The 26,083-nt window shown below is 39.8% G+C and overlaps 1 protein-coding gene across 1 annotated transcript; it reads left to right on the top strand.

The window, feature by feature from the left end:
- Positions 1–585: 585 nt before the first annotated feature.
- On the top strand, positions 586–26,027 carry LOC311125292 (patr class I histocompatibility antigen, alpha chain G-like). Its single transcript, XM_084158390.1, has 22 exons — positions 586–769; positions 3,046–3,318; positions 3,498–3,791; positions 5,547–5,831; positions 6,048–6,164; positions 7,110–7,148; positions 7,256–7,306; positions 8,932–8,967; positions 9,640–9,694; positions 9,736–9,836; positions 18,048–18,083; positions 18,756–18,794; positions 18,902–18,952; positions 20,203–20,238; positions 20,911–20,949; positions 21,057–21,107; positions 22,337–22,372; positions 23,045–23,083; positions 23,191–23,241; positions 24,471–24,506; positions 25,179–25,217; positions 25,608–26,027. The coding sequence occupies exons 1-22, from the start codon at positions 700–702 to the stop codon at positions 25,619–25,621; spliced, it is 1,788 nt and encodes a 595-aa protein (XP_084014516.1). The 5' UTR covers positions 586–699; the 3' UTR covers positions 25,622–26,027.
- The last annotated feature ends 56 nt before the right edge of the window (positions 26,028–26,083 follow it).

Raw genomic sequence — 26,083 nt, 5'->3', positions numbered from 1 at the left:
CCAAGTCAATCACCTGACCTGAATCCAATTGATCATGCATTTCACTTGATGAAGGCAAAACGCCCCAAGAACAAGCAGGAACTGAAGACAGCTGCAGTAAAGGCCTAGCAGAGCATCACCAGGGAAGAAACCCAATATCTGGTGATGTCTATGAGTTCCAGATTTTAGGCAGTCATTGACTGCAAAGGATTTGCAACCAAGTATTAAAACTTGGTTGCAAATAAACTCACTATTATTCTACAATGTAAAAAATAGTAAAAAATAAAGAAAAACCCTTGAATGAATAGGTGTGTCCAAACTTTTGACTGGTAGTGTATATATATATTTGTAAGTATAAATCACTGCTTTAATAAAGGACTACTTTATGAACCAATGTGAACATCTCAGTAGCCCTTACAGTATGTGTTCAACAATTCATGTCACATTTGACTGTTCCAGTAATTTTAGGACCCCTGTAAGATAGCAATGAATAAAGGTATGTTTATTTATATTGCATGAAGTAAGCCTAGCTACAGTTACAGTTTACATGACCAACCAAACTTGTTTGACCTGTTTGACCACGTTCCATGAGGAAAGACTAGAGCTCACCTGGTTGTGAAAGCCAAGGTTCACTGTTGTTACACTGTGCGGCTCACCTGGGACCAGACTTTATTTCGGAGAGGCATATTATTATTATTATTTTCGGGCCATTCATCATTCATGTGTGCGTTCAAAATGTATTTTGTCGTACTTTTGTTCCTTTTTGCAAAACCTTCAACGGTGGACAGTGGTAAGAATATTTATTTGTCTGTAATGTTGCTAAAAGTGAAAGTAATATGTTTTTTGGGTAAGTTGCAATAGGCCTACGTAAAAAAAAAAAAACACATGGAGAAATGATTATTATAGAGGCACATTTTGACGATTGATGTTCAATTATTGTATCATGTGAAAATGTTGTTTTGTTAGGTTATTTATTGTTCTGTTGACACGAAAATGCTTGTGAACTGTCAAAAATAATAATTAGTTACTTAATAACTACAACGTCCCAACATTTTATTTAGTTCTTAAAACTGTATTGATAATTAGGCTACAATGTTTATGTTTTGCTTGTTGCTGCCAAGTTCCATTGACTGTTCCTGACTGTACACCTGTGAAAACTATCTCACCTGGCAACAGCAAAGGACAGTTTGATTGGTTGGAAATGCTATGGCGTAGACTAGACTAGTGTTCAATTTCATTAATCCAGGATCATATTTTTTTTTAGGTTGTTCTCTTTCAATAACCATTGTAAGCTAAGTGGTGAACAAAAATGGAATGATTATTAAATACAAATAATATGAAAAAAATGTACAGATTGATTAAGATATATTTAATCACCATCATCCCTTCATTTAGAATTCCAATTAATTTGATATTTCTTAAAACAATCGTCATCAATTATTTTGGGCTTTGAAGAAGTATTTACAGTCAGTTCCATAAATATTTGGACATTGACCAAGTTATTATTATTTTTGCTGTCTACCACAGCATATTGGAGTTTAAATAAAATAATGAAAATGAGCTGAAAGTGCAGACTTACAGCTTTAATTTGAGGGTATTTACATCCAAATCGGGTAAACGGTGTAGGAATTACAGCACTTTTTATATGTGGCCCCCCCCCCACTTTTTAAGGGATCAAAAGTAATTGGACAATTGGCTGCTTAGCTGTTCCATGGCCAGGTGTGTGTTATTCCCTCATTAGTTCATTTACAAGTAAGCAGATTAAAGGTCTAGAGTTGATTTCAAGTGTGGCATTTGCATTTGGAATATGTTGCTGTTAACCCTCAATATGAAGTTCAAAGAGCTGCTACTGCCAGTGAAGCAAGCCCTCATTAGGCTGAAAAATCTAACCAAACCCATCAGAGAGATAGCAAAAACATTAGGTGTGGCAAAATCAACTATTTGGTGCATTCTTAAAAAGAAAGAACGCACTGGTGAGCTCAGGAACACCAAAAGGCCCGGAAGATCACGGAAAGCAACTGTGGTGGATGACAATAATTATTTCCCTGGTGAAGAAAAACCCCTTCACAACAGTTGGCCAGATCAAGAACACCCTCCGGTAGGTAGGCGTATCTGTGTCAAAGTCAACAATCAAGAGATGACTTCACCAGAGTAAATACAGCGACGTAAACCATTGGTAAACCTCAAAAACAGGAAGACCAGATTAGAGTTTGCCAAAAAACATCTAAAAAAACCTGTACAGTTCTGGAACAACATCCTATGGACAGATGATACATAGATGAACTGGTACCAGAATGATGGGAAGAGAAGAGTATGGAGAAGGGCAGGAACTGCTCATGATCCAAAGCATACCACCTCTGTGGTAGCATGGTGTTGGTAGTGTTATGGTGTGGGCATGTATGGCTGCCAATGGAACTGGTTCCCTTGTATTTATTGATGATGTGACTGCTGACAAAAGCAGCAGGATAAATTCTGAAGTGTTTAAGGCTATATTATCTGCTCTGATTCAGCCAAATGCTTCAAAACTCATTGGACGGCGCTTCACAGTGCAGATGGACAATGACCCGAAGCATACTGCGAAAGTAACCCAATACCTTTTTAAGGCAAAGAAGTGGAATGTTCTGCAATGGCCAAGTCAATCACCTGACCTGAATCCAATTGATCATGCATTTCACTTGATGAAGGCAAAATGCCCCAAGAACAAGCAGGAACTGAAGACAGCTGCAGTAAAGGCCTAGCAGAGCATCACCAGGGAAGAAACCCAATATCTGGTGATGTCTATGAGTTCCAGACTTTAGGCAGTCATTGACTGCAAAGGATTTGCAACCAAGTATTAAAACTAACAATTTAATTTATGATTATGTTAGTTTATCCATTACTTTTGAGCCCCTAAAATTGGGGGGCTATGTATAAAGCACATCTTGATTGTTTCCTTTCAAATACATTGTGGTGGCGTACAGAGCCAAAATAATGCAAATTGTGTCACTGTCCAAATACTTATGGACCTGACTGTATCTCTACTCAGAAGTCATGACTAACTCATGTTTCACTCTTTGTGACCAATAGAGAAATGGTCGCTAAATTACATCTACACTGCCCTGTCAAAGCCAGTAGAATTGCCTGGTATCCATGAGTTCACTGCCATGGGTCTGATGAATGACAATCAGATTGACTACTATGACAGTGTGGCAAAGAAGAAGATTCCCAAACAGGACTGGATGAGGGAGAAGCTGCCAGCAGACTACTGGGAAAAAGGCACTCAGTCACGCAAGAGCAAGGAGCAGTGGTTCAAAGTTAACGTCAACATCCTGATGGACCGCATGAAGCACAACAACACTGGTGAGCGACCGTTTATGCATTTGTATCACTCTACATAGCCTAATGTAGATATTTGACTAAAACTCCAAGATAATTCACTATTTTCTAAGTACAATGCAAAAAAAAAGGGGGGGGGGGGAGACTTGACTATACCATAGGTGAGCCATTCCCTCTCCTATTCTACTTGTTTTCCCTCTCAGATGTCCATATCCTTCAATGGAAGCATGGCTGTGAGATTGACCGACAGAATGACGGCACATTGAAATTCATAAAGGGCACTGACCAATACAGCTACGATGGTGACGACTTCCTGGCCTTTGATGATGCCTCTATGCAGTGGGTGGCCCCAGTTGATCAAGCTCTGCCGACTAAGAGGAAGTGGGACGGGGTGCAGATCCTCAACCAGTACACCAAAGGCTACCTGGAGAAGGAGTGTGTGGACTGGCTGTCTAAATTCATGGAATATGAGGAGAAAGAATTCAGTAGGGATGATTGTGAGTACTTACAGTGAGGGAAAAAAGTATTTGATCCCCTGCTGATTTTGTACGTTTGCCCACTGACAAAGACTTGATCAGTCTATAATTTTAATGGTAGGTTTATTTGAACAGTGAGAGACAGAATAACAACAAAATAATCCAGAAAAACGCATGTCAAAAATGTTAGAAATTGTTTTGCATTTTAATGAGGGAAATAAGTATTTGACCCCTCTGCAAAACATGACTTAGTACTTGGTGGCAAAACCCTTGTTGGCAATCACAGAGGTCAGACGTTTCTTGTAGTTGGCCACCAGGTTTGCACACATCTCAGGAGGGATTTTGTCCCACTCCTCTTTGCAGATCTTCTCCAAGTCATTAAGGTTCTGAGCCTGATGTTTGGCAACTCGAACCTTCAGCTCCCTCCACATATTTTCTATGGTATTAAGGTCTGGAGACTGGCTAGGCCACTCCAGGACCTTAATGTGCTTCTTCTTGAGCCACTCCTTTGTTGCCTTGGCCGTGTGTTTTGTGTCATTGTCATGCTGGAATACCCATCCACGACCCATTTTCAATGCCCTGGCTGAGGGAAGGAGGTTCTCACCCACGATTTGATGGTACATGGCCCCGTCCATCGTCCCTTTGATGCGGTGAAGTTGTCCTGTCCCCTTAGCAGAAAAACACCCCCAAAGCATAATGTTTCCACCTCCAAGTTTGACGGTGTGGATGGTGTTCTTGGGGTCATAGGCAGCATTCCTCCTCCTCCAAACACGGCGAGTTGAGTTGATGCCAAAGAGCTCGATTTTGGTCTCATCTGACCACAACACTTTCACCCAGTTCTCCTCTGAATCATTCAGATGTTCATTGGCAAACTTCAGACGGCCCTGTATATGTGCTTTCTTGAGCAGGGGGACCTTGCAGGCGCTGCAGGATTTCAGTCCTTCACGGCGTAGTGTGTTACAAATTGTTTTCTTGTTGACTATGGTCCCAGCTGCCTTGAGATCATTGACAAGATCCTCCCGTGTAGTTCTGGGCTGATTCCTCACCGTTCTCATGATCATTGCAACTCCACGAGGTGAGATCTTGCATGGAGCGCCAGGCCGGAGGAGATTGACAGTTCTTTTGTGTTTCTTCCATTTGCGAATAATCGCACCAACTGTTGTGACCTTCTCACCAAGCTGCTTGGCAATGGTCTTGTAGCCCATTCCAGCCTTGTGTAGGTCTGCAATCTTCCTGACATCCTTGGAGAGCTCTTTGGTCTTGGCCATGGTGGAGAGTTTGGAATCTGATTGATTGATTGCTTCTGTGGACAGGTGTCTTTTATACAGGTAACAAGCTGAGATTAGGAGCACTCCCTTTAAGAGTGTGCTCCTAATCTCAGCTCGTTACCTGTATAAAAGACACCTGGGAGCCAGAAATCTTTCTGATTGAGAGGGGGTCAAATACTTATTTCCCTCATTCAAATGCAAATCAATTTATAACATTTTTGACATGCGTTTTTCTGGATTTTTTTGTTGCTATTCTGTCTCTCACTGTTCAAATAAACCTACCATTAAAATTATAGACTGTTCATTTCTTTGTCAGTGGCCAAACGTACAAAATCAGCAGGGGATCAAATACTTTTTTCCCTCACTGAATGAAAGAGGCTAATAAGGACTGACATTTGAATGGTCATCTAAGCTTCAAATAGTGTAAATGTGGATTACAGAAAAGGCATATTTGTACCTGTGAGATCAGAAATGAAACACTAATGTTCTCTGTTTATTCACTCTTTAGCCCCTCCAATGGTATATGCATTTGCTAAAAAGGCAAAAACCGCAGAACATGTCCACCTGACCTGCATGGCCACAGGGTTCTATCCCAAAGATGTGGTTATGCATATTAAGAAGAATGGGGTCCAATTGACCAAACATGATGGAGTGCTGTCTACAGGAGTCCTACCCAATCATGACGACACCTACCAGATCAGGATGAGTGTGCAGATCCCAGAAGCAGACACAGACGTTTATGAATGCTATGTCCACCACAGAGCATTGAAGGAGCCCATTGTGGAAGAATGGGGTAAAGTAGTCCTTATATTTAATATACCGGTACTGCCTATATATTTTTTTTAAACAGCTATTAGCATGGTTATCAATTGTGGTAAAATCAGACGTTTCTGAGACTGTTAACAGGTCATGAATGCAGATTATTAAAATGTGACAACTGTTTTTCAAGCTCAATGTACAAGATGTTATTGTTAATGCTGAATATGTCCTCATCTTGTCTTCCATGCAGATGGAAAATGCTGTGATTGTTACCAAAAAACAGGTGTTATCATTGGTGCTGTTGTTGTGGTGGCCCTCCTGTTGATCTTGGTTGCCTCACTCCTTCTTTGGAAAAGATGCAAAATATGTACGTTTCTCACATTGTGAATGAATTTCATACAGTATGTTATTTTTCTTATTGGTATTGTTCTGTGAGATAAACTAAAGCGATTATGGTAATGTCACAACCTTTTTTGACATCAGGGCATGACCTTAGTTAATCTCAAGTCAGGAGATCAAACAAAATGAAGTATTGTATATTTATGTTTCCTACCCCTGTGTTTCCACTGTTTCTTCCACTGTTTCAGATACTCATTTAATAAAAACCTGTCATATTTGGCGTTAACATCTTGCTCCAATGTTTTAGGGGCTGGTCACCTCTAAATGGTACTGTTGATGCAATGTTATGGTTTTTTTCCTTCCTAGAACAATTACATGTATAGCAGTAGCACAGCAATAGACAGATTATAATTACAATTAAGAATGATTGACTGATAACATTGATTTCTGGTATTATAAAAAAACACCTTCATGGAGTTTTCAAAGGTGACTATAACAAGGAACAATACAACAAGGTCTGTCATGTTTGCTTTTAACCGCAAAGTTTGCTTTAATCACATTTATCACAAATCATGTGGTATATAGACTTGTAAAATGAGAGGACTGTGAATCATAGTCAAGAAAAAATGTCTCAAGGAAGGAAACACCTAAAGAATAACTAGCAATTAGACACTGTGAACATAGTGGGGGACAACATGACAAAATGAATTATCTGTACTGAGTTGGATTATTATGACACTGACGTGAAACGTAAAGTCCCATCTTCTATGTACTAGGTGGGTAGTTTTCGATTCAGTCAAATCAGGAAGTTAATTGAAGTAATGAATTGGAAATTCCCCATTGTTTGCTATGAGGATTCTTTTCATTTAATTAATATAATTTTAATTGGGAAAATGCATGCCTATAGAGGACCGATGATCATCACTGAATACTGTATATCTAACTAAAGAGTGATTATATTCTCTTTTCCCAGTGAGAAAGGATGACGCTAGCAGCACTTCCTCTGACTCTGGTAATGTTATTCAAAAGTATTGCCAGTTATTTGATCTTATATTACTTACATAGACAGTGAATGCGGTGGAAACTATGGAAGCACTGATGTTAGTTCTGCTGTTCCAGGTCAAGGCAGCAATGAATGTCTAGAGAAGGAGGCAATGCTGACAAATGAAGGTAATATAATTTATTCTTAAAAAAGATATATAATGTAATACAATCATGGCCTCCCAATCTCATTCTTGAAAGTACAAAAAAAATGGTGTTAGTTGTTTTTGAGTATACAATTATGTATCTGAGCACTTAAAGGATTTGGTGCCTCCAGCCATACCACCCTGTATCCAACTAGGCTACTGGCACATGTTCATTGACAGTATAAACCATATATTAACTAACATCCTCAAACATCCCAACATCCTTTTACAAATATCCGCATCATGAGACTACATGGACATGTAATTCTAACTGCAACATTACTATTTATTATTTAGGTGTAATTCTTAGTTGTCTAAATGATTGTATTATTGTCACTAGCATTCCTACTGTTAGTGCAGCTATAGCCTTAGTATAAAAAGCAAGCACCCATTCCCATAATGACTTTCTCTCTCTATTCTCTCAGCCATTGGGGAGTGAGTGACAACGCATCCAAATCTAGCAAAGAACGTGTGATTCTGTTTTGTTAATCAACAAATACTGTCAATCTGGATGTGTTCATTCCCAAGCACTGACCATTCTGATCAGATCGGCTTGGATATGAATACTTATTTATGAACATTTTGATCTTTTGATACTGAATGTTATCAGATCTTCAACCAAACCCTAATATTAGATAAAGGGAACATTAGTGAACAAATAACACAACAATTACATATTTATTTCATAAACAAAGTTATGCAACACCCAATTCCCCTGTGTGAAAAAGTAATTGCCCCCTTACACTCAATAACTGGTTGTGCCACCTTTAGCTGCAATGACTCCAACCAAATGCTTCCTGTAGTTGTTGATCAGTCTCTCACGTCGCTGTGGAGGAATTTTGGCCCACTCTTCCATGCAGAACTGCTTTAACTCAGTGACGTGTGGGTTTTCAAGCATGAACTGCTCGTTTCAAGTCCTGCCACAACATCTCAATTGGGATTACCGATCACTGCACCTGTACACAGCCCATCTGAAATTAGCCCACCCAACTACCTCATCCCTATATTGTTATTTATTTTGCTCTTTTGCACCCCAGTATCTCTATTTGCACATAATCTCTTGCACATCTATCATTCCAGTGTTAATACTATTGTAATTATTTTGCACTATAGCCTATTTATTGCCTTACCTCCATAACTTGCTACATTTGCACACACTGTATATATATTTTCTGTTGTATTTTTGACTTTATGTTTTTTACCCCATATGTAACTCTGTGTTGTTGTTTTTATCGCACTGCTTTGCTTTATCTTGGCCAGGTCGCAGTTGTAAATGAGAACTTGTTCTCAACTGGCTTACCTGGTTAAATAAAGGTGAAATAAAATAAAAATAAAATTAGGTCTGGACTTTGACTAGGCCATTCCAAAACTTCCAATTTGTTGCTTTTTAGCTATTTTCATGTAGACTTGATTGTGTGTTTTGGATCATTGTCTTGCTGCATGACCCAGCTGCACTTCAGATCTGGTGGGATATGACTAACGATGGGCCATCTTATGACTGTTAATTGTAGTGATTTAATTATGTCTTGTGGTGATTAAATTAATGACAGCCCACCTAATCCTTGTTTTTACACATCAATCATGTTCACATGTCTCTGTTACTTTCAGGCAATGGAAATGTGGCGGCTGTTTTCAACATGCCTGGTAAGACTTACAAAACTCATAGTTGTAGATTGGAGGTCATGTTATGTTTTACAGTTGTTAAAAGCAGAGAAGGCTCCAATTTCTTTCATGCAACGGAGTGTAGATTATAATTAAAATTAAGAATGATTGACTGATAACATTGATTTCTGGTATTATAAAAAAACACCTTCATGGAGTTTTCAAAGGTGACTATAACAAGGAACAATACAACAAGGTCTGTCATGTTTGCTTTTCACCGCAAAGGTTGCTTTAATCACATTTATCACAAATCATGTGGTATATAGACTTGTAAAATGAGAGGACTGTGAATCATAGTCAAGAAAAAATGTCTCAAGGAAGGAAACACCTAAAGAATAACTAGCAATTAGACACTGTGAACATAGTGGGGGACAACATGACAAAATGAATTATCTGTACTGAGTTGGATTATTATGACACTGACGTGAAACGTAAAGTCCCATCTTCTATGTACTAGGTGGGTAGTTTTCGATTCAGTCAAATCAGGAAGTTAATTGAAGTAATAAATTGGAAATTCCCCATTGTTTGCTATGAGGATTCTTTTCAGTTAATTAATATAATTTTAATTGGGAAAATGCATGCCTATAGAGGACCGATGATCATCACTGAATACTGTATATCTAACTAAAGAGTGATTATATTCTCTTTTCCCAGTGAGAAAGGATGACGCTAGCAGCACTTCCTCTGACTCTGGTAATGTTATTCAAAAGTATTGCCAGTTATTTGATCTTATATTACTTACATAGACAGTGAATGCGGTGGAAACTATGGAAGCACTGATGTTAGTTCTGCTGTTCCAGGTCAAGGCAGCAATGAATGTCTAGAGAAGGAGGCAATGCTGACAAATGAAGGTAATATAATTTATTCTTAAAAAATATATATAATGTAATACAATCATGGCATCCCAATCTCATTCTTGAAAGTAAAAAAAAATGGTGTTAGTTGTTTTTGAGTATACAATTATGTATCTGAGCACTTAAAGGATTTGGTGCCTCCAGCCATACCACCCTGTATCCAACTAGGCTACTGGCACATGTTCATTGACAGTATAAACCATATATTAACTAACATCCCCAAACATCCCAACATCCTTTTACAAATATCCGCATCATGAGACTACATGGACATGTAATTCTAACTGCAACATTACTATTTATTATTTAGGTGTAATTCTTAGTAGTCTAAATGATTGTATTATTTTCACTAGCATTCCTACTGTTAGTGCAGCTATAGCCTTAGTATAAAAAGCAAGCACCCATTCCCATAATGACTTTCTCTCTCTATTCTCTCAGCCATTTGGTAGTGAGTGACAACACATCCAAATCTAGCAAAGAACGTGTGATTCTGTTTTGTTAATCAACAAATACTGTCAATCTGGATGTGTTCATTCCCAAGCACTGACCATTCTGATCAGATCGGCTTGGATATGAATACTTATTTATGAACATTTTGTTATTTTGATACTGAATGTTATCAGATCTTCAACCAAACCCTAATATTAGATAAAGGGAACATTAGTGAACAAATAACACAACAATTACATATTTATTTCATAAACAAAGTTATGCAACACCCAATTCCCCTGTGTGAAAAAGTAATTGCCCCCTTACACTCAATAACTGGTTGTGCCACCTTTAGCTGCAATGACTCCAACCAAATGCTTCCTGTAGTTGTTGATCAGTCTCTCACGTCGCTGTGGAGGATTTTTGGCCCACTCTTCCATGCAGAACTGCTTTAACTCAGTGACGTGTGGGTTTTCAAGCATGAACTGCTCGTTTCAAGTCCTGCCACAACATCTCAATTGGGATTAGGTCTGGACTTTGACTAGGCCATTCCAAAACTTCCAATTTGTTGCTTTTTAGCAATTTTCATGTAGACTTGATTGTGTGTTTTGGATCATTGTCTTGCTGCATGACCCAGCTGCACTTCATATCTGGTGGGATATGACTAACGATGGGCCATCTTATGACTGTTAATTGTAGTGATTTAATTATGTCTTGTGGTGATTAAATTAATGACAGCCCCCCTAATCCTTGTTTTTACACATCAATCATGTTCACATGAGTCTGTTACTTTCAGGCAATGGAAATGTGGCGGCTGTTTTGAACATGCCTGGTAAGACTTCCAAAACTCATAGTTGTAGATTGGAGGTCATGTTATGTTTTACAGTTGTTAAAAGCAGAGAAGGCTCCAATTTCTTTCATGCAACGGAGTGTAGATTATACATTTACATTTACATTTTAGTCATTTAGCAGACGCTCTTATCCAGAGCGACTTACAGGAGCAATTAGGGTTAAGTGCCTTGCTCAAGGGCACATTTACGTCATTTAGCAGACGCTCTTATCCAGAACGACTCACCAATTGGTGCGTTCACCCTATAGCCAGTGGGATAACCACTTTACCATTTTTTTTTTGGGGGGGGGGGGGGGGGGGGGGGGGTAGAAGGATTACTTTATCCTATCCCAGGTAATCCTTAAAGAGGTGGGGTTTCAAATGTCTCCGGAAGGTGGTGAGTGACTCCGCTGTCCTGGCGTCGTGAGGGAGCTTGTTCCACCATTGGGGTGCCAGAGCAGCGAACAGTTTTGACTGGGCTGAGCGGGAGCTATGCTTCCGCAGAGGAAGGGGAGCCAGCAGGCCAGAGGTGGATGAACGCAATGCCCTCGTTTGGGTGTAGGGACTGATCAGAGCCCGAAGGTACAGAGGTGCCGTTCCCCTTACTGCTCCATAGGCAAGCACCATGGTCTTGTAGCGGATGCGAGCTTCAACTGGAAGCCAGTGGAGTGTGCGGAGGAGGGGGGTGACGTGAGAGAACTTGGGAAGGTTGAACACCAGACGGGCTGCGGCATTCTGGATGAGTTGTAGGGGTTTAATGGCACAGGCAGGGAGGCCAGCCAACAGCGAGTTGCAGTAGTCCAGACGGGAGATGACAAGTGCCTGGATTAGGACCTGTGCCGCTTCCTGTGTAAGGCAGGGTCGTACTCTCCGAATGTTGTAGAGCATGAACCTGCAGGAGCGGGTCACCGCCTTGATGTTGGCGGAGAACGACAGGGTGTTGTCCAGGGTCACGCCTAGGCTCTTCGCACTCTGGGAGGAGGACACAGCGGAGTTGTCAACCGTGATGGCGAGATCATGGAACGGGCAGTCCTTCCCCGGGAGGAAGAGCAGCTCCGTCTTGCCAGGGTTCAGCTTGAGGTGGTGATCCGTCATCCATACTGATATGTCTGCCAGACATGCAGAGATGCGATTCGCCACCTGGTTATCAGAAGGGGGAAAGGAGAAGATTAGTTGTGTATCGTCAGCGTAGCAATGATAGGAGAGGCCATGTGAGGATATGACAGAGCCAAGTGACTTGGTGTATAGGGAGAAAAGGAGAGGGCCTAGAACTGAGCCCTGGGGGACACCAGTGGTGAGAGCACGTGGTGCGGAGACAGCTTCTCGCCACGCCACTTGGTAGGAGCGACCGGTCAGGTAGGACGCAATCCAGGAGTGAGCCGCGCCGGAGATGCCCAGCTCGGAGAGGGTGGAGAGGAGGATCTGATGGTTCACAGTATCAAAGGCAGCAGACAGGTCTAGAAGGACAAGAGCAGAGGAGAGAGAGTTAGCTTTAGCAGTGCGGAGAGCCTCCGTGACACAGAGAAGAGCAGTCTCAGTTGAATGACCAGTCCTGAAACCTGACTGGTTTGGATCAAGAAGGTCATTCTGAGAGAGATAGCAAGAGAGTTGGCTAAAGACGGCACACTCAATAGTTTTGGAAAGAAAAGAAAGAAGGGATACTGGTCTGTAGTTGTTGACATCAGTGGGATCGAGTGTTGGTTTTTTGAGAAGGGGAGCAACTCTCGCTCTCTTGAAGACGGAAGGGACATGGCCAGCGGTCAAGGATGAGTTGATCAGCGAGGTGAGGTAGGGGAGAAGGTCACCGGAGATGGTCTGGAGAAGAGAGGAGGGGATGGGGTCAAGCGGGCAGGTTGTTGGGCGGCCTGCAGTCACAAGTCGCAGGATTTTATCTGGAGAGAGAGGGGAGAAAGAAGTCAAAGCATAGGGTAGGGCAGTGTGAGTAGGACCAGCAGTGTCATTAGACTTAACAAACGAGGATCGGATGTCGTCAACCTTCTTTTCAAAGTGGTTGACGAAGTCATCCACAGAGAGAGAGGAGGGGGGGGGGGGGGGGGGGGGGATTCAGCAGTGAGGAAAATGTGGCAAATAGCTTCCTAGGGTTAGAGGCAGATGCTTGGAATTTAGAGTGGTAGAAAGTGGCCTTAGCAGCAGAAACAGATGAAGAAAATGTAGAGAGGAGGGAGTGAAAAGATGCCAGGTCGGCAGGGAGTTTAGTTTTCTTCCATTTCCGCTCCGCTGCCCGGAGCTCTGTTCTGTGAGCTCGCAATGAGTCATCAAGCCACGGAGCTGGAGGGGAGGACCGAGTCGGCCGGGAGGATAGGGGACACAGAGAGTCAAAGGATGCAGAAAGGGAGGAGAGGAGGGTTGAGGAGGCAGAATCAGGAGATTGGAGGGAGAAGGATTGAGCAGAGGGAAGAGATGATAGGATGGAAGAGGAGAGAGTAGTGGGAGAGAGAGAGCGAAGGTTGCGGCGGCGCATTACCATCTGTGTAGGGGCAGAGTGAGTAGTGTGGGAGGAGAGCGAGATTCAGCAGTGAGGAAAATGTGGCAAATAGCTTCCTAGGGTTAGAGGCAGATGCTTGGAATTTAGAGTGGTAGAAAGTGGCCTTAGCAGCAGAAACAGATGAAGAAAATGTAGAGAGGAGGGAGTGAAAAGATGCCAGGTCGGCAGGGAGTTTAGTTTTCTTCCATTTCCGCTCCGCTGCCCGGAGCTCTGTTCTGTGAGCTCGCAATGAGTCATCAAGCCACGGAGCTGGAGGGGAGGACCGAGTCGGCCGGGAGGATAGGGGACACAGAGAGTCAAAGGATGCAGAAAGGGAGGAGAGGAGGGTTGAGGAGGCAGAATCAGGAGATTGGAGGGAGAAGGATTGAGCAGAGGGAAGAGATGATAGGATGGAAGAGGAGAGAGTAGTGGGAGAGAGAGAGCGAAGGTTGCGGCGGCGCATTACCATCTGTGTAGGGGCAGAGTGAGTAGTGTGGGAGGAGAGCGAGAGAGAAAAGGAAACAAAGTAGTGGTCGGAGACATGGAGGGGAGTTGCAGTGAGATTAGTAGAAGAGCAGCATCTAGTAAAGATGAGGTCAAGCGTATTGCCTGCCTTGTGAGTAGGGGGGGACGGTGAGAGGGTGAGGTCAAAAGAGGAGAGGAGTGGAAAGAAGGAGGCAGAGAGAAATGAGTCAAATGTGGACATAGGGAGGTTGAAATCCCCCAAAACAGTGAGGGGTGAGCCATCCTCAGGAAAGGAACTTATCAAGGCGTCAAGCTCATTGATGAACTCTCCAAGGGAACCTGGAGGGCGATAGATGACAAGGATATTAAGCTTAAATGGGCTAGTGACTGTGACAGCATGGAATTCAAATGAGGAGATAGACAGATGGGTTAGGGGAAAAATTGAGAATGTCCACTTGGGAGAGATGAGGATTCCTGTGCCACCACCCCTCTGACCAGATGCTCTCGGGGTATGCGAGAACACATGGTCAGACGAGGAGAGAGCAGTAGGAGTAGCAGTGTTTTCAGTGGTAATCCATGTTTCCGTCAGCGCCAGGAAGTCGAGGGACTGGAGATTAGCATAGGCTGGGATGAAGTCAGCTTTGTTGGCAGCAGAACGGCAGTTCCAGAGGCTGCCTGAGACCTGGAACTCCAGGTGTGGGGTGCGTGCAGGGACCACCAGGTTAGAGAGGCAGCAGCCACGCGGTGAGGGGCGTTTGTGTAGCCTGTGCAGAGAGGAGAGAACAGGGATAGGCAGAGGCATAGTTGACAGGCTGTAGCAAATGGCTACAATAATGCAGAGGAGATCGGAATGAAATGAACTAAACATCTGGGAGAGTAGAGAGCAGGGCCTCCCTCACCAAAAACTTCTACCTCAGAAACTATAATTGTTTCACTGAACCACCCGAACAAAAACTCTACCAACTTCCACCTTTAGAAATCAGAATTGTTGTGAACCACAGCGGTTCAATGTTTAAAGGAATAGACTCAACCCACTTTATTCAGCTAGCTAACTATGACACCATAGCTAATTAGCATGCTAGCATCCAATAACACACAGTTTAGCACCAACACTTGGTCACAACAAACCACCAATAGTGTGTTAACACACTAAGCAGATAATTCGGCTATGTAGCACAACTATATTGTATTTAGCTACTACAGTACAGTTAGCTGGTCATGTTGGCTAGCTAGCAATGGCCACTGTGTTGACCTTGTTTGAAGAACGGCTAGCTAGCTAACTAGCTTCGTGCAACCCCCGGCACCACCGAAGAACAATGCCAACCTACAGTAACTACCCACAACAGCCCACAATGCCTAGCTATGACGCCATAGCTAACTAGCATGCAAGCATCCAATAACACACAGTTTAGCACCAATACTTGGTTACAACAAACTACCAAGAGTGTGTTAACACACTAAACAGATAATTCATGTCCGTGTCTAGTTCCTTTCATAACGCAGCAAAAATTAAACGTTGGCTAGCTAGCACATTAACACTGGAAACAACTCTCCACCGTTGCACTAAACAGATAATTACCAATAAATGTTACCAGTAGCTACCCGCTAGCTAGCTAGCATACCAAGAGTGTGTTAACACACTAAACAGATAATTCATGTCCGTGTCTAGTTCCTTTCATAACGCAGCAAAGATTAAACGTTGGCTAGCTAGCACATTAACACTGGAAACAACTCTCCACCGTTGCACTAAACAGATAATTACCAATAAACGTTACCAGTAGCTACCCGCTAGCTAGCTAGCCTCGTGCTTCGCCGTAAACAATACAATACTTACCTACAATAATTGCCTACGGAAACCTACAATAACAACCTAAATAACTACGTAAATAAACTACCTACCTACGATCTAAATACATGGTTTAAGCTTTACTCAACACCATATGAGAAGCCAAGCTTACCTCCTGCTAGAGAAAAACACAACCTCTCCCGACGAAGTTGCTTTGATTATAATTACAATTAAGAATGATTGACTGATAACATTGATTTCTGGTATTATAAAAAAACACCTTCATGGAGTTTTCAAAGGTGACTATAACAAGGAACAATACAACAAGGTCTGTCATGTTTGCTTTTCGCCGCAAAGTTTGCTTTAATCACATTTATCACAAATCATGTGGTATATAGACTTGTAAAATGAGAGGACTGTGAATCATAGTCAAGAAAAAATGTCTCAAGGAAGGAAACACCTAAAGAATAACTAGCAATTAGACACTGTGAACATAGTGGGGGAGAACATGACAAAATGAATTATCTGTACTGAGTTGGATTATTATGACACTGACGTGAAACGTAAAGTCCCATCTTCTATGTACTAGGTGGGTAGTTTTCGATTCAGTCAAATCAGGAAGTTAATTGAAGTAATGAATTGGAAATTCCACATTGTTTGCCATGAGGATTTTTTTTTCAGTTCATAAATATAATTTTAATTGGGAAAATGCATGCCTATAGAGGACCGATGATCATCACTGAATACTGTATATCTAACTAAAGAGTGATTATATTCTCTTTTCCCAGTGATAAAGGATGACGCTAGCAGCACTTCCTCTGACTCTGATAATGTTATTCAAAAGTATTGCCAGTTATTTGATCTTATATTACTTACATAGATAGTGAATGCGGTGGAAACTATGGAAGCACTGATGTTAGTTCTGCTGTTCCAGGTCAAGGCAGCAATGAATGTCTAGAGAAGGAGGCAATGCTGACAAATGAAGGTAATATAATTTATTCTTAAAAAAGATATATAATGTAATACAATCATGGCCTCCCAATCTCATTCTTGAAAGTAAAAAAAAAATGGTGTTAGTTGTTTTTGAGTATACAATTATGTATCTGAGCACTTAAAGGATTTGGTGCCTCCAGCCATACCACCCTGTATCCAACTAGGCTACTGGCACATGTTCATTGACAGTATAAACCATATATTAACTAACATCCTCAAACATCCCAACATCCTTTTACAAATATCCGCATCATGAGACTACATGGACATGTAATTCTAACTGCAACATTACTATTTATTATTTAGGTGTAATTCTTAGTTGTCTAAATGATTGTATTATTGTCACTAGCATTCCTACTGTTAGTGCAGCTATAGCCTTAGTATAAAAAGAAAGCACCCATTCCCATAATGACTTTCTCTCTCTATTCTCTCAGCCATTGGGGAGTGAGTGACAACGCATCCAAATCTAGCAAAGAACGTGTGATTCTGTTTTGTTAATCAACAAATACTGTCAATCTGGATGTGTTCATTCCCAAGCACTGACCATTCTGATCAGATCGGCTTGGATATGAATACTTATTTATGAACATTTTGTTATTTTGATACTGAATGTTATCAGATCTTCAACCAAACCCTAATATTAGATAAAGGGAACATTAGTGAACAAATAACACAACAATTACATATTTATTTCATAAACAAAGTTATGCAACACCCAATTCCCCTGTGTGAAAAAGTAATTGCCCCCTTACACTCAATAACTGGTTGTGCCACCTTTAGCTGCAATGACTCCAACCAAATGCTTCCTGTAGTTGTTGATCAGTCTCTCACGTCGCTGTGGAGGAATTTTGGCCCACTCTTCCATGCAGAACTGCTTTAACTCAGTGACGTGTGGGTTTTCAAGCATGAACTGCTCGTTTCAAGTCCTGCCACAACATCTCAATTGGGATTAGGTCTGGACTTTGACTAGGCCATTCTAAAACTTCCAATGTGTTGCTTTTTAGCAATTTTCATGTAGACTTGATTGTGTGTTTTGGATCATTGTCTTGCTGCATGACCCAGCTGCGCTTCATATCTGGTGGGATATGACTAACGATGGGCCATCTTATGACTGTTAATTGTAGTGATTTAATTATGTCTTGTGGTGATTAAATTAATGACAGCCCCCCTAATCCTTGTTTTTACACATCAATCATGTTCACATGTCTCTGTTACTTTCAGGCAATGGAAATGTGGCGGCTGTTTTGAACATGCCTGGTAAGACTTACAAAACTCATAGTTGTAGAGTGGAGGTCATGTTATGTTTTACAGTTGTTAAAAGCAGAGAAGGCTCCAATTTCTTTCATGCAACGGAGTGTAGATTATAATTACAATTAAGAATGATTGACTGATAACATTGATTTCTGGTATTATAAAAAAACACCTTCATGGAGTTTTCAAAGGTGACTATAACAAGGAACAATATAACAAGGTCTGTCATGTTTGCTTTTCACCGCAAAGGTTGCTTTAATCACATTTATCACAAATCATGTGGTATATAGACTTGTAAAATGAGAGGACTGTGAATCATAGTCAAGAAAAAATGTCTCAAGGAAGGAAACACCTAAAGAATAACTAGCAATTAGACACTGTGAACATAGTGGGGGACAACATGACAAAATGAATTATCTGTACTGAGTTGGATTATTATGACACTGACGTGAAACGTAAAGTCCCATCTTCTATGTACTAGGTGGGTAGTTTTCGATTCAGTCAAATCAGGAAGTTAATTGAAGTAATGAATTGGAAATTCCCCATTGTTTGCTATGAGGATTCTTTTCATTTAATTAATATAATTTTAATTGGGAAAATGCATGCCTATAGAGGACCGATGATCATCACTGAATACTGTATATCTAACTAAAGAGTGATTATATTCTCTTTTCCCAGTGAGAAAGGATGACGCTAGCAGCACTTCCTCTGACTCTGGTAATGTTATTCAAAAGTATTGCCAGTTATTTGATCTTATATTACTTACATAGACAGTGAATGCGGTGGAAACTATGGAAGCACTGATGTTAGTTCTGCTGTTCCAGGTCAAGGCAGCAATGAATGTCTAGAGAAGGAGGCAATGCTGACAAATGAAGGTAATATAATTTATTCTTAAAAAAGATATATAATGTAATACAATCATGGCCTCCCAATCTCATTCTTGAAAGTAAAAAAAAAATGGTGTTAGTTGTTTTTGAGTATACAATTATGTATCTGAGCACTTAAAGGATTTGGTGCCTCCAGCCATACCACCCTGTATCCAACTAGGCTACTGGCACATGTTCATTGACAGTATAAACCATATATTAACTAACATCCTCAAACATCCCAACATCCTTTTACAAATATCCACATCATGAGACTACATGGACATGTAATTCTAACTGCAACATTACTATTTATTATTTAGGTGTAATTCTTAGTTGTCTAAATGATTGTATTATTGTCACTAGCATTCCTACTGTTAGTGCAGCTATAGCCTTAGTATAAAAAGCAAGCACCCATTCCCATAATGACTTTCTCTCTCTATTCTCTCAGCCATTGAGGAGTGAGTGACAACGCATCCAAATCTAGCAAAGAACGTGTGATTCTGTTTTGTTAATCAACAAATACTGTCAATCTGGATGTGTTCATTCCCAAGCACTGACCATTCTGATCAGATCGGCTTGGATATGAATACTTATTTATGAACATTTTGTTATTTTGATACTGAATGTTATCAGATCTTCAACCAAACCCTAATATTAGATAAAAATTAAATTAAATAAATTAAAGGGAACATTAGTGAACAAATAACACAACAATTACATATTTATTTCATAAACAAAGTTATGCAACACCCAATTCCCCTGTGTGAAAAAGTAATTGCCCCCTTACACTCAATAACTGGTTGTGCCACCTTTAGCTGCAATGACTCCAACCAAATGCTTCCTGTAGTTGTTGATCAGTCTCTCACGTCGCTGTGGAGGAATTTTGGCCCACTCTTCCATGCAGAACTGCTTTAACTCAGTGACGTGTGGGTTTTCAAGCATGAACTGCTCGTTTCAAGTCCTGCCACAACATCTCAATTGGGATTAGGTCTGGACTTTGACTAGGCCATTCTAAAACTTCCAATGTGTTGCTTTTTAGCAATTTTCATGTAGACTTGATTGTGTGTTTTGGATCATTGTCTTGCTGCATGACCCAGCTAAGCTTCATATCTGGTGGGATATGACTAACGATGGGCCATCTTATGACTGTTAATTGTAGTGATTTAATTATGTCTTGTGGTGATTAAATTAATGACAGCCCCCCTAATCCTTGTTTTTACACATCAATCATGTTCACATGTCTCTGTTACTTTCAGGCAATGGAAATGTGGCGGCTGTTTTGAACATGCCTGGTAAGACTTACAAAACTCATAGTTGTAGAGTGGAGGTCATGTTATGTTTTACAGTTGTTAAAAGCAGAGAAGGCTCCATTTTCTTTCATGCAACGGAGTGTAGATTATAATTCCAATTAAGAATGATTGACTGATAACATTGATTTCTGGTATTATAAAAAAACACCTTCATGGAGTTTTCAAAGGTGACTATAACAAGGAACAATACAACAAGGTCTGTCATGTTTGCTTTTCACCGCAAAGGTTGCTTTAATCACATTTATCACAAATCATGTGGTATATAGACTTGTAAAATGAGAGGACTGTGAATCATAGTCAAGAAAAAATGTCTCAAGGAAGGAAACACCTAAAGAATAACTAGCAATTAGACACTGTGAACATAGTGGGGGACAACATGACAAAATGAATTATGTGTACTGAGTTGGATTATTATGACACTGACGTGAAACGTAAAGTCCCATCTTCTATGTACTAGGTGGGTAGTTTTCGATTCAGTCAAATCAGGAAGTTAATTGAAGTAATGAATTGGAAATTCCCCATTGTTTGCTATGAGGATTCTTTTCAGTTAATTAATATAATTTTAATTGGGAAAATGCATGCCTATAGAGGACCGATGATCATCACTGAATACTGTATATCTAACTAAAGAGTGATTATATTCTCTTTTCCCAGTGAGAAAGGATGACGCTAGCAGCACTTCCTCTGACTCTGGTAATGTTATTCAAAAGTATTGCCAGTTATTTGATCTTATATTACTTACATAGACAGTGAATGCGGTGGAAACTATGGAAGCACTGATGTTAGTTCTGCTGTTCCAGGTCAAGGCAGCAATGAATGTCTAGAGAAGGAGGCAATGCTGACAAATGAAGGTAATATAATTTATTCTTAAAAAATATATATAATGTAATACAATCATGGCCTCCCAATCTCATTCTTGAAAGTAAAAAAAAAATGGTGTTAGTTGTTTTTGAGTATACAATTATGTATCTGAGCACTTAAAGGATTTGGTGCCTCCAGCCATACCACCCTGTATCCAACTAGGCTACTGGCACATGTTCATTGACAGTATAAACCATATATTAACTAACATCCTCAAACATCCCAACATCCTTTTACAAATATCCACATCATGAGACTACATGGACATGTAATTCTAACTGCAACATTACTATTTATTATTTAGGTGTAATTCTTAGTTGTCTAAATGATTGTATTATTGTCACTAGCATTCCTACTGTTAGTGCAGCTATAGCCTTAGTATAAAAAGCAAGCACCCATTCCCATAATGACTTTCTCTCTCTATTCTCTCAGCCATTGGGGAGTGAGTGACAACGCATCCAAATCTAGCAAAGAACGTGTGATTCTGTTTTGTTAATCAACAAATACTGTCAATCTGGATGTGTTCATTCCCAAGCACTGACCATTCTGATCAGATCGGCTTGGATATGAATACTTATTTATGAACATTTTGTTATTTTGATACTGAATGTTATCAGATCTTCAACCAAACCCTAATATTAGATAAAGGGAACATTAGTGAACAAATAACACAACAATTACATATTTATTTCATAAACAAAGTTATGCAACACCCAATTCCCCTGTGTGAAAAAGTAATTGCCCCCTTACACTCAATAACTGGTTGTGCCACCTTTAGCTGCAATGACTCCAACCAAATGCTTCCTGTAGTTGTTGATCAGTCTCTCACGTCGCTGTGGAGGAATTTTGGCCCACTCTTCCATGCAGAACTGCTTTAACTCAGTGACGTGTGGGTTTTCAAGCATGAACTGCTCGTTTCAAGTCCTGCCACAACATCTCAATTGGGATTAGGTCTGGACTTTGACTAGGCCATTCTAAAACTTCCAATGTGTTGCTTTTTAGCAATTTTCATGTAGACTTGATTGTGTGTTTTGGATCATTGTCTTGCTGCATGACCCAGCTGCGCTTCATATCTGGTGGGATATGACTAACGATGGGCCATCTTATGACTGTTAATTGTAGTGATTTAATTATGTCTTGTGGTGATTAAATTAATGACAGCCCCCCTAATCCTTGTTTTTACACATCAATCATGTTCACATGTCTCTGTTACTTTCAGGCAATGGAAATGTGGCGGCTGTTTTGAACATGCCTGGTAAGACTTACAAAACTCATAGTTGTAGAGTGGAGGTCATGTTATGTTTTACAGTTGTTAAAAGCAGAGAAGGCTCCAATTTCTTTCATGCAACGGAGTGTAGATTATAATTACAATTAAGAATGATTGACTGATAACATTGATTTCTGGTATTATAAAAAAACACCTTCATGGAGTTTTCAAAGGTGACTATAACAAGGAACAATATAACAAGGTCTGTCATGTTTGCTTTTCACCGCAAAGGTTGCTTTAATCACATTTATCACAAATCATGTGGTATATAGACTTGTAAAATGAGAGGACTGTGAATCATAGTCAAGAAAAAATGTCTCAAGGAAGGAAACACCTAAAGAATAACTAGCAATTAGACACTGTGAACATAGTGGGGGACAACATGACAAAATGAATTATCTGTACTGAGTTGGATTATTATGACACTGACGTGAAACGTAAAGTCCCATCTTCTATGTACTAGGTGGGTAGTTTTCGATTCAGTCAAATCAGGAAGTTAATTGAAGTAATGAATTGGAAATTCCCCATTGTTTGCTATGAGGATTCTTTTCAGTTAATTAATATAATTTTAATTGGGAAAATGCATGCCTATAGAGGACCGATGATCATCACTGAATACTGTATATCTAACTAAAGAGTGATTATATTCTCTTTTCCCAGTGAGAAAGGATGACGCTAGCAGCACTTCCTCTGACTCTGGTAATGTTATTCAAAAGTATTGCCAGTTATTTGATCTTATATTACTTACATAGACAGTGAATGCGGTGGAAACTATGGAAGCACTGATGTTAGTTCTGCTGTTCCAGGTCAAGGCAGCAATGAATGTCTAGAGAAGGAGGCAATGCTGACAAATGAAGGTAATATAATTTATTCTTAAAAAAGATATATAATGTAATACAATCATGGCCTCCCAATCTCATTCTTGAAAGTAAAAAAAAAATGGTGTTAGTTGTTTTTGAGTATACAATTATGTATCTGAGCACTTAAAGGATTTGGTGCCTCCAGCCATACCACCCTGTATCCAACTAGGCTACTGGCACATGTTCATTGACAGTATAAACCATATATTAACTAACATCCTCAAACATCCCAACATCCTTTTACAAATATCCACATCATGAGACTACATGGACATGTAATTCTAACTGCAACATTACTATTTATTATTTAGGTGTAATTCTTAGTTGTCTAAATGATTGTATTATTGTCACTAGCATTCCTACTGTTAGTGCAGCTATAGCCTTAGTATAAAAAGCAAGCACCCATTCCCATAATGACTTTCTCTCTCTATTCTCTCAGCCATTGGGGAGTGAGTGACAACGCATCCAAATCTAGCAAAGAACGTGTGATTCTGTTTTGTTAATCAACAAATACTGTCAATCTGGATGTGTTCATTCCCAAGCACTGACCATTCTGATCAGTTCGGCTTGGATATGAATACTTATTTATGAACATTTTGTTATTTTGATACTGAATGTTATCAGATCTTCAACCAAACCCTAATATTAGATAAAGGGAACATTAGTGAACAAATAACACAACAATTACATATTTATTTCATAAACAAAGTTATGCAACACCCAATTCCCCTGTGTGAAAAAGTAATTGCCCCCTTACACTCAATAACTGGTTGTGCCACCTTTAGCTGCAATGACTCCAACCAAATGCTTCCTGTAGTTGTTGATCAGTCTCTCACGTCGCTGTGGAGGAATTTTAGCCCACTCTTCCATGCAGAACTGCTTTAACTCAGTGACGTGTGGGTTTTCAAGCATGAACTGCTCGTTTCAAGTCCTGCCACAACATCTCAATTGGGATTAGGTCTGGACTTTGACTAGGCCATTCTAAAACTTCCAATGTGTTGCTTTTTAGCAATTTTCATGTAGACTTGATTGTGTGTTTTGGATCATTGTCTTGCTGCATGACCCAGCTGCGCTTCATATCTGGTGGGATATGACTAACGATGGGCCATCTTATGACTGTTAATTGTAGTGATTTAATTATGTCTTGTGGTGATTAAATTAATGACAGCCCCCCTAATCCTTGTTTTTACACATCAATCATGTTCACATGTCTCTGTTACTTTCAGGCAATGGAAATGTGGCGGCTGTTTTGAACATGCCTGGTAAGACTTACAAAACTCATAGTTGTAGAGTGGAGGTCATGTTATGTTTTACAGTTGTTAAAAGCAGAGAAGGCTCCAATTTCTTTCATGCAACGGAGTGTAGATTATAATTACAATTAAGAATGATTGACTGATAACATTGATTTCTGGTATTATAAAAAAACACCTTCATGGAGTTTTCAAAGGTGACTATAACAAGGAACAATATAACAAGGTCTGTCATGTTTGCTTTTCACCGCAAAGGTTGCTTTAATCACATTTATCACAAATCATGTGGTATATAGACTTGTAAAATGAGAGGACTGTGAATCATAGTCAAGAAAAAATGTCTCAAGGAAGGAAACACCTAAAGAATAACTAGCAATTAGACACTGTGAACATAGTGGGGGACAACATGACAAAATGAATTATCTGTACTGAGTTGGATTATTATGACACTGACGTGAAACGTAAAGTCCCATCTTCTATGTACTAGGTGGGTAGTTTTCGATTCAGTCAAATCAGGAAGTTAATTGAAGTAATGAATTGGAAATTCCCCATTGTTTGCTATGAGGATTCTTTTCATTTAATTAATATAATTTTAATTGGGAAAATGCATGCCTATAGAGGACCGATGATCATCACTGAATACTGTATATCTAACTAAAGAGTGATTATATTCTCTTTTCCCAGTGAGAAAGGATGACGCTAGCAGCACTTCCTCTGACTCTGGTAATGTTATTCAAAAGTATTGCCAGTTATTTGGTGTTAGTTGTTTTTGAGTATACTATTATGTATCTGAGCACTTAAAGGATTTGGTGCCTCCAGCCATACCACCCTGTATCCAACTAGGCTACTGGCACATGTTCATTGACAGTATAAACCATATATTAACTAACATCCCCAAATATCCCAACATCATTTTACAAATATCCGCATCATGAGACTACATGGACATGTAATTCTTACTGCAACATTACTATTTATTATTTAGGTGTAATTCTTAGTTGTCTAAATGATTGTATTATTGTCACTAGCATTCCTACTGTTAGTGCAGCTATAGCCTTAGTATAAAAAGCAAGCACCCATTCCCATAATGACTTTCTCTCTCTATTCTCTCAGCCATTGGGGAGTGAATGACAACGCATCCAAATCTAGCAAAGCACGTGTGATTCTGTTTTGTTAATCAACAAATACTGTCAATCTGGATGTGTTCATTCCCAAGCACTGACCATTTTGGACATATCGGCTTGGAAATGAATACTTATATTTGAATATCATAATGGAATTCCTTGTAAGAATAAAATGTGCCAAATTATTTTTCAACAAATTGATTTGTAAATCGCCTATATGTTGGACATTTTAATATATTGGTATTGGAACCTTATTCTATTTCTATTGTAGATTGTTTATTTTAAACTAGAAACCAATCATTTAAATCATTGCACACACATAAACACACACACAAACACACATACACTGAAATGTTTTTTTGTAAAGAATAAATCACTGCTTTAATAAAATACTATTATGTGAACGCCTCAGTAGCCCTTATGTGTTCAACAATGCATGATGCCACATTTGACTGTTCCAATAAT

The sequence above is a fragment of the Coregonus lavaretus genome (assembly GCF_964263955.1).
Source record: "Coregonus lavaretus genome assembly, chromosome: 3".
Taxonomy (NCBI): Eukaryota; Metazoa; Chordata; class Actinopteri; order Salmoniformes; family Salmonidae; genus Coregonus; species Coregonus lavaretus.
The sequence above is the reverse complement of the archived record's forward strand: the minus strand, read 5'-3'. Positions and strand labels throughout refer to the sequence as shown.

What these genes read in the sequence shown, in the direction of transcription:
- LOC311125292 (XM_084158390.1), top strand. Translation starts at nt 700, where the DNA reads ATGTGTGCGTTCAAAATGTATTTTGTCGTACTTTTGTTCCTTTTTGCA. An exon ending in AGAATTCAGTAGGGATGATT is followed by an intron (nt 3,792 to 5,546) that starts GTGAGTACTTAC and finishes TTCACTCTTTAG; the next exon opens with CCCCTCCAATGGTATATGCA. An exon ending in GGCAATGCTGACAAATGAAG is followed by an intron (nt 9,837 to 18,047) that starts GTAATATAATTT and finishes TGTTACTTTCAG; the next exon opens with GCAATGGAAATGTGGCGGCT.